This window comes from Achroia grisella, unplaced genomic scaffold, assembly GCF_030625045.1.
Source record: "Achroia grisella isolate CSIRO2021 unplaced genomic scaffold, CSIRO_AGI_Agris_v1 utg461, whole genome shotgun sequence".
Taxonomy (NCBI): domain Eukaryota; kingdom Metazoa; phylum Arthropoda; class Insecta; order Lepidoptera; family Pyralidae; genus Achroia; species Achroia grisella.
In genome coordinates, this window is record NW_026712871.1 from 2,115,863 (window position 1) to 2,126,075 (window position 10,213).

Sequence of the window (10,213 nt, forward strand, 5' to 3'; positions counted from 1 at the left end):
GTGCTTAATATAATTATTTCCGCATAATTTCTACGTTCTTGAATTATATTAATATGCTGAGAAATTAAGTTATATTTTTGTTAATAATATACCGGGAACAGTTTAATTCAATATAAATACAAGCATTAAGTTCGACAAAGTTCTATTTCGTGACATGTCATGTCTGAATGCTTTACAATTGTTGTACATTCAATGGTTTAAAGAAAAGAATATTTGTAATAATATTATAATTGCGCACATTTGTTGTTTAATTTTGTAATGTTGTTATAATAAAGTTTAATTATAACATACCAAACGATATATTAGACAATGTTTATAGAAAAAATCTAACACAGGTGTTAATTTTGAATCAGCCACTGCATTGTGGCAAAACGCTTGAACGAGACGTTTGTTGAGTTTCGCCAATTAACATTGGTTATTGCCATCTGTTGTCAGCACAATTTGGATAACACACAGAAGGTATCATTAATTATTACTTATCTAAATATCATATGCATTCTGTGACCTCGTAATTCGTAACTCATGTACTACAAGAGACTGAACATTATCACGCAAGATACCTGATTCGTTTATCTGTAAGCTGATACGCATAAATATGATTTGCGGATTAAATCTTATCTTTAACCTGTTATAAACAATGGCGTGAATAATGTAGAATGATGAGACGTAACTTCTAATTTCAATATTTTATATTACGTCATTTTTGATGACCACAGTGTAAAATAGACGTGCCCTAATTATATGTAGTCAATCCTAGATTAAGTTATATGTATATACATTTATATAACTACATAAACATTATCAATGTGTGAAATTATTTACTAATTTTCCATTGGTTTTAAAAAGATATTTACAATTCTATATTGTTTACAACAAGATTGAGGGCAGTTTTATTGAATAAGTGTTATTATTATAGATAACTATTTTAATTCTGACCATATTTTTTTTATTTATGGTCATAATTAAAATAGTTATAAAAAATAATAATAATCTCAGGACAATCACACAGAGCTATCTAGTCCAAAGTTAAACTATATAAAGCTTGTGTTATGGGTACTAGATCACTGATACAAATATATAGATTTTTTTTTTCGTAATTTCATACATATTCTACATAGAAAACACCCTGACCGACACAAACTGTTACATACAAACTCATGAATACAAATGTTTGTGCCGTGCGAGGAATCAAACCCATGACCATCGGACGTAAAGCAGTGTGCTAGACTGCTAAACCACAGAGGTTGTCAAATGACCTATTACACTATTCTTTCAATTCATAATATCTTTATTCATGTAGATCTATTACAGACTCTTATGATAAGTTAAATATACAGTCAGTTCAGAATGATTTTGAGATGAGAAGAACTACTTAAATACTCCAATTGTATTCTTCTCATATACAGTATGGAAACCTGACTATGGTTACTGTCTTCTCTAGTGGTGATATAATTCAGACCGTCTAAGACTTCTAGAATTACAATGTGTGAAAACTTGAATATTCAGTGCGGAAACTTGATTACCTTCTCTAATGGTGATCAAATTCTGACTATTATTGAGTCTATTATTTTATAATATATTATTAATAATAAAGAAAAATGTATTCATCAATAATTGCAGTTATTAATAATTGCAATATGATAGTAATAAATTAGTAATTTAATTATAAATTATTCATGAATAATTACAATATACTCATATTGCAATTATTAATAATTGCAGTAATTATTCATCAATAATTGCAATATGATAGTAATAAATTAGTAATTTAATTAAGAATTATTAATAATTGCAATATGGGTATATTGTAATTATTGATCAATAATTGAAATTATTAATTACATTTTTCTTTATTATATTGCTTATTATTTATTAATTACAATAAGGCATTGTCATAACTCTGCCTTCCTTTTTTATTTTTGTATGTTGTCTATCTGCAATCAGTATGTATACTATGAAGTTAGTGGAAGTAGGCGCTATTCACCCAAACAAACTGGCTAAGAAGCTTCTAGTCGTTAACAGCAAATAAACAAACAAACTAAAAAGAGCAAGTTCTGTTTATATTAAAGACAATATATATAATTATACCTTACTTATTTAGTGATGACCTCAGTGGTCTATCGGTCTAGCATACCACTTTACATCTGATGGTCGCGGATTCGATTCCTTGCACGGCACAAACATTTGTATTCATGAGTATGATTGTCTGGGTGTTTTCTATGAATAATATGTATATATTTACGGAAAAAAAATATCTATGTTTTTGTATCAGTTATCTGGTACCCATAACACTTTAGCTAGCTAGCTTAACTTGGGTCTAGATGGCGCTGTGTGAATTGTCTTGAGATATTTATTATTTTTTTTAATAATTCAAACATCACTAACCATTTGGAATATTTAAGAAACTGTATTAGAAGTAGATATGATATGCAATAAGAAGTAAGAGAGAGAAATAAACCAAGAATATCTTAGATTGGTATCCATGAGATCAAAAAAAGAAACAAGGGTGACTGAAATGATCGGAGGATACCATAAGGACAGTGGCTGGACCAACGCGGAGACGGAAAGCGTTGGACAGAGGAATATAGTGTCTATTATATGCAATGAAATAGCAATAAACAAAAACAACATTAACTTTGCCATCAATATAAATGTTGAGAAAGTCATTTGATGTAATTACAATTTTCTTGTATTCTCTAATCAAAATTATATTATCTCACTTCACTGTCTACCATCTACCATTAAATACATTTTTCCAGTCATAAATAGTTTAACTACATATTTCGTACAACAATAAAGGCTATAAACAAATATTTATTTATTATATATATATATTTATTCATACAAAAGAATATGAATTGTATGTGTGTATTGTGTAGTATGACAATAATAAGTTATAGTTATTATGTCATACTACACACTATATATATAGTAAATTTTACTCTACAACAGCAACTTAAGCAGTGAATTTAACGAATCTGTAATATTGTAAACATGTACAACATTTATTTGAAAAGAATGAGGTGAGTTTCTCATCAGTACTTCTCGTCTCGAAATCATTCTGAAGTGATGGTAGATTTAACATATAGTTCGAGTCTTTAATAGACCTACATGAATAAAGATTTTGATTATTAGTGGTCTCTCACATGCTCATTGTAGCAGAATTACACAAAATATTATAAATATATTAATTGTATAATTCATAATAAAATTATTTATTACTATCAGAGTCAAAGATTCGAAATGTACTTGGATTGTATAATGAACTTGGCTCTAGGCTCTCTTATTATTTATATATTCAACTAACTAAATCTGTTTAACTTTATTTTTCTGAAATAAAAGTAGCCTAAGTTACTCCTTATTACATTAGCTACCTGCTAATAAAGGTCCCATCGAAATCGGTCCAGCTATTTTAGAAATTAGCCGGAACAAACAGACAGACAGACAAAAATTGTCAAAAGTGTTATTTTGGTGTATGTACCGTATGTATATTCATATGCATGTAGTAATAAACGGTCATTTCAATATTACAAACAGACACTCCAATTTTATTTATATATATAGATTAAATAATATTTAAATTTGTATTATAATTTCAGAGCAGCATGTCTATGAAGTCACATAAGATGGTGAAGTTACCAGCCAAGGAGATGATCCTGACAAGATATAAGTCGGCACAACAGCAGCGACAGCTACGCAACAAGGATCGCAGTATGAAGAACATTACGCAGTTACTCAAATCACCTACAAAATCTGGACAGGTACAGTCAGTTTAAATATTAACACATTAAAGATCACATGCCCACAGGTGGGTCTCTTTGCGAAAGTAAATTTACACGTTGGGACCGGGTTATCACCGGTGGATCACTTTACCAAAGTGAATTTACACGTTGCGACCGGGTGATCACCGGTGGATCACTTTACGAAAGTAAATTGACACGTTGGTATCGGGTGATCACCGGTGGGTCATTTTACGAAAGTAAATTTACACGTTGGGACCGGGTTATCACCGGTGAGTCACTTTATGAAAGTGAGTATACACGTTGGGACCGAGTGATCACCGGTGGGTCACTTTACGAAAGTATATTTACACGTTGGGACCGAGTGATCACCGGTGGGTCACTTTATGAAAGTGAGTTTACACGTTGGGACCGGGTGATCACCGGTGGGTCACTTTACGAAAGTAAATTTACATGTTGGGACCGGGTGATCACCGGTGGGTCACTTTATGAAAGTGAATTTACACGTTGGGACAGGGTCATCACCGGTGGGTCACTTTACGAAAGTACATTTACATGTTGGGACCGGGTGATGACCTGTGGGCACTTTAATTGAAATAAGTCTAGGGCTTAAATAATGTCTACCTCAAATTATTGTACACTAAAAATATTTAAAAAATATATATGTAATCTATACGTATAAATAAAATTGCCGAGTTTATATACATTGTACATTCTGTAGGTGTCTATATTTAACATTAAGTGAAAATACAACTTTTGGCATGCACGCTCGTCATTCAAGTAATCGTTTAGTGAGTAATAGGCCTTGCTCAGTAAATATGATTTAACAGATGTTTTGAATTTACTTAAAGGTAATTCCAGTATATCCCTGGACCATATAGGCCTTCAATCGTAAGTTATTCTATATATTCCAGAAGAAACCAAGACTGTCACCGAAGAAACCACAGAAGATTCTAGAAAATTCCAGCACTCTAACACCAAAAAAATTACAATTGGAAAGTAATGATGCACCGCAAATAGTGAATGTATCGAGGAAGAAAGTGAAACCAGAACAAAAGGTTTGGTTGAAGCCAACGTATGAGATGAAACTGGTGGCTAAGACGAACAAACGGAAGCTGTGCACACCACAACGAGGTTAATAATCTTAATAATCCTTACTTCATTATCATTATTATTATTACACTAGCTTACTAGTTACACGCGACTTCGTCGTGGATATTAACTTTATTTTCTAAAATAAAAGTAGCCTAAGTTACTCCTTATTACATTAGCTACCTGCCAATAAAAGTCCCGTCAAAATTGATCTAGCCATTTCGGAGATTAGCCGGAACAAACAGACAGACAGACAAAAATTGTAAAAAATGTTATTTTGGTATATGTGCCGTTTTTATATTTTTTTATATGGATGATAATGTAATGGTGCACCCGCCTGTGCTAACGGTTTACACTGGCGGGGCATCAGTGGAGGATGACAAGATGAGTATGAGATCAGGTCAGTTAGCCCATTGTGACAAATTCACCATGAATTTATCACGATGGTTTCCAGGGGGAACCGCGTGGAGGTCAACCTGACATAGTACATTGTCCGTTGCTACTACGTGGGCCGGTGCTGGCAGGGAGCCGGTCTAATTCCTTGCCATCAGATACGTTGAAGCGTAAAGCAATCATATATGGTAAAATAATGTCAAATATGTCAAGAAAATGATAAGATCACTAGTTCACATTACTAACAATCCCCAATAGTAGTCTAGCTGTTTAGCACACCATTTTACTTCACGGTCACGGGTTCGATTCCTCGCACGGTGTAAACATTTGTGTCCATGAGTATAATTGTTGGATGTTTTTTATGTATAATATGTATGTATTTGGGAAAAACCTATGTATTTGTATCAGTTGTCTAGTACCCATAACACAAGTTTTAGCTAGCTTAACTTGGGACTAGATGGCGCTGTGTTAATATGATAATGTAATGGTGCACCCGCCTGCGCTAACGGTTTACGCTGGCGGGGTACCAGTAGAGGATGACAAGATGAGCATGAGATCAGGTCAGTTAGCCCATTGTGACAAATTCACCAGCAATTTATCACGATGGTTTCCAGGGGGAACCGTGTGGAGGTCAACCTGACATGGTACATTGCTAGTAATGGGGTCATGAATCTATATTACTGACAATCTCTTTCCCCCCTGACGAGGGTTATTTATTTATCTATGTATTTGTATCAGTTATGTAGTGCCCATAACACAAGCTTTAACTAGCTTAACTTGGGTCTAGATGGCGCTGTGTGAATTGTCCTGAGATTATTATTATTATTACAGATATAATGTCATTGCCACTGGAAACCAACATCCGGTGCTCCTCCAGAGACCAGAGTCCAGTCTACTCCGAGCTGAGTATGTCAGAGATGGTGAGGATAATCGAAGACACCGGACAGCTGGACGATGAGGACCTAATGGAGATACTGACCTGCCCGAGTCCAGTGTGGTGGGAGGATCCACCAGAAGCCTGGTACACTGAGAGTAAGTATTTGCATTTTTTTTTATGTTTTATCGAAAGGTGTGGTATATCGACGCTGCCGTGGCAGATTGCCGTCTTCAGTGCTGTGATCACACAGACAATATCATTGTATTAGTTTTTAAATATTATATTATACTAGCTGTCCCGGCAAACGTTGTTTTGCCTTAAAATAAAAAAAAAATTAGGGTTGGACTACCCCTAACATTTAGGGGGATGAAAAATAGATGTTGGCCGATTCTCAGACCTACTCAATACGCTCACAAAATTTCATGACAATCGGTCAAGCCGTTTCGGAGGAGTATGGGAACGAAAATTGAGACACGAGAATTTTGTATATAACATGTATGTTAGTCTATAAGGTATTTATAATATGGGCCTAGTTGCCTGAAATAAATAAATAAATAAAATTATTATATATTTATAACTAAAAGAAATAGAGAGCAGATATTTTTTAATAATGTAGACTGCTGGTTGGTAAGCATCTTATATATTCTTATATTCTTTACTAGCTGATCCCGCGACTTCGTCCGCGTGGAATTTATTTTTTATAAATAAATTTGGAAATTTCTCATTCCGAAGCTGTTTCATTTTACTAGGATTTTCTAAAAATTTTATTTGTAAATATATATAGAAAGCATCCAGACCGATACAAAATATCATACTCATGTATACAAATGTTTGTATTGTACATAAATCGAACCCGCAACCATTGGAAGTTAGTACTGTGTCAAACTGCTGGACCACTGAGGTCATTCTAGTATAATTGTGTTTCCATATATATTGTACTAGGATTTTCCTACAAATTCTCTCAGCAGCTAAAGTTATAATATGTTTAGTAACAATTTATACATCTATGTTTCAGAACCCATACTTACCAGAGCAACACCGCCCAAAAAGGATCCACAAAGCCTTCTAAAAGATAAATCTATTGCAACCAAAATTATAAACACACAAACAAACAAACATGATCCTAAATTTGTTAGAAAACAGACAAAACTTGAACATTTACTTAATAATATAAAACATAAAAGTAATAAAACTGACATGTCCAAACATGTTGATTTAACTACGAACAAAGACGAACAAAATAATGTATCAAATGAAACTGTTACTGATAAAGAAGCTGATAACGAAACATGTCCAAGAAAAGATTCAGAAAACAGACAATCGGAAAGTACTGAAGAGGACCTATCTCATATTATATTCCATGACGACATGCTAACCGATTTAGAGAATATGGAAATACCTATTGACAACAATGATACAGCAACACAACACGACGAAGTCACTAGCACAACACGGACGAATGACAATAAAAATAAAAAACCTGAAACACCACCGCCTCTAGAACACATAAACGATGTAGAAGATCATTTGAAAACGTCTATAATTGATAAAAAGAAGCTCAATCTGCGAGATCTAAGTATGGTACCGAAAGACTTGCCACCTCTGAAAAAATACCCTCTGAGCAGCAACAAAGGTGCGTTTACATCTCCTGTATCTATTAAAAGTTCTGACGAATCCTCAAGTGTAGATCATGAAATAGATACAATATCTGATACTAATATAAAGTATTTGATAGAAGATGATGAACAGACTAATAATGCCGATGGTGATAATGCGGATGACAAAAACGGCAAATCATCTAAGAGCGAGGAAATGGAAGCAATAGATGACACATCAAAAGTTATATTAGACAAAATAAAACAGTTCTTCTTAAAAAAGTCCAAAAATAAAAAAGGTATTGGACGCAATGTGAATGAGGGTAAAACTGAAGAAGATAATAATGACATAGACAAGAAGAATTTTATTACAGTTTATAGAATAATCTCTGATGATATTGACGATGATGCTAAATCAACAATTCCACGCAACGATAAACATACAAATGAAACTCACTCAGAAGTCTCTAAAGGCGAGAGTCCGAAAGAAGTAGAGAGAAGTAGAGCCCAACTGAATTCTTTTTACAAAAAATGTAAAAGTATCAATAGACGAAAAAATAATGAAATAATCAACACGGAAAACCATAAAAAAGATATAACAAATAAAATTAATGATACAGATTTAAAAAGTATTGCACCAAAGACAATGGAATTGAATGGAAGCGTGAAATATTGTTTTAAATGCTCATCCATCTTCGAAACCTCATATTGTACATACTGCAATAAGAGTAATGGCAACACAGAGGCTATAAACGGGAAGTGCAGTCACAAAATAGATAAAACAGTTTACGAAATGCAACCCTGCAGTGTATGTGAAAACTGATTTGTCTTATCTATTCCCATCCTTAATTGAACAACCCCTTGGAAAATTGGAAGTGTATTTAGGGGCATTGATCATGTGGCAAGAAAGGCAAATACAGTAAGATCCCGTTTAACGATGTTCAGTTTAGCGCTCCTTTATTTCAACCCTGGGATTCTTTGAATTTGTGCGCGAAGTTTCCAAATATGTACAACAGAAAGACGTCGAGGAAAAAGTTCAAGAAACAGCAGCTATTATTTTATTGAGTTGTTTGGGCTATTGTCAGATATTTAGCACCTGTAGCACTGCGACCTACATAGATCTATTGTGCTCGCCCTTTATCAAAGTTCGCTACCTAGACCCGTCAGGGACAAGAATTGAAGGACATTCTTACGAGCGATGGTTTTTATCTCCTCAGGATAGCGTGTAAACTTTCTAAAGGAGATATTTCGTTTATGCATGAGTGGGCTACAAACACATAGGATGTGTAGAGGCGTTTCCTCTTCAGTTTGGCAGAATCTGCAGATTCTTGTCGTGCATAGGCCTAGTTTAGCCAAGACAGCAGCTAGCCTTTCTAATGAGCTTAAGGAAATAACTGAGCATGAAGAAAAAATATTAACAGTACTGATTCTGAAGAAAGGAAGACAAACAGCCTCGTATAGCGCCGTTTTGTTTAGCAATGTTTCGGTTACAAAGTTTCCAGGGAGAAGCGTACACAAGCTGACATGTACATTGGTATGTATGGTCATCAGATAGTAATATGGACAGATGATCTTATCGCTAACAATGTAACATGTCAGGTTGAGCTCCATGCGGTTTCCCCTGGAAGCTATCCTGATGAAATTCCTGGTGAATTTGTCACGGTGTGCTAACTGACCTGACCACATCATCATCATCATCATCCACTGCTGCCCGACAGCGTTGTACAAGGCGTTAAAGAGGTCACAAATTTCGTATAAAAGAAATGTTTTTTATACTGGTGACAATCAAGCATACGGCCTATCTGATACTAAACGGTTACCGTAGCCTATGGACACCTGAAACACCAGGGGTCTCGCGTTGCCGACCCTAAAAAACGTTAATATCTTCTTGAGAAGTTAGCACGCAGTTCATTCAGCAATGTACGCGGGTGGAAGCTCTGAAACCGCACTGTCCGAGCCACTTTGGTTCTAGCGTGTGGCGATGAATTCCCTGTCGATGGCGAGCAGTGCGATCTTAAAAGGTGACCTTAGGCATCATGTCGAGAAATTCTTCAAAACACAGTCTGTTTTATTGTTTACCTAAAAAAAATAGACGAGCAAACATTGGTCGTTCAGTTGCTATCATATATCTAAAACTCTTTGTAGTGTCGGTCTTAGATTTTGTGAGAAAACATTTAAAAACACGAAAGTTATCATAATGTGAACGGATATGACGTGGGAAGGCTCATGAGATAATTGGGTGTGAAATTTACTGATATTTTGAGTAATTTACTAATAGCAACACTGTACTAAAACCAGTTACTGGGAAGAAATTATAAATTTTTAAGGTTTTGTATTTTATGTTGGGCTAAAAAGGACTTGTATCCAGAGCCGTAAAATATTTAAAAAAAACCAGTTCAAATTGCACAAGAATATTATCTCCAACTAGATATAATGCAGCAAGTCAAAGTAATTTAATGTATAATAATTATAATAGTATATTTTGCTTTCCTCTTGCCTAATCTACAATGTATATA

General features: G+C 34.3%; 1 protein-coding gene across 1 annotated transcript; it reads left to right on the forward strand.

Annotated features, from left to right (window-relative positions):
• Positions 1-348: 348 nt before the first annotated feature.
• Positions 349-9,389, forward strand: LOC131845228 (uncharacterized; the record flags this gene model as incomplete). The annotated part of the gene is made up of 5 exons (XM_059194267.1): positions 349-459; positions 3,600-3,761; positions 4,655-4,874; positions 6,057-6,257; positions 7,118-9,389. Coding segments are annotated over 5 exons (2,097 nt in total), but the record flags the coding sequence as incomplete, so codon positions are not given.
• Between the last annotated feature and the right edge of the window lie 824 nt (positions 9,390-10,213).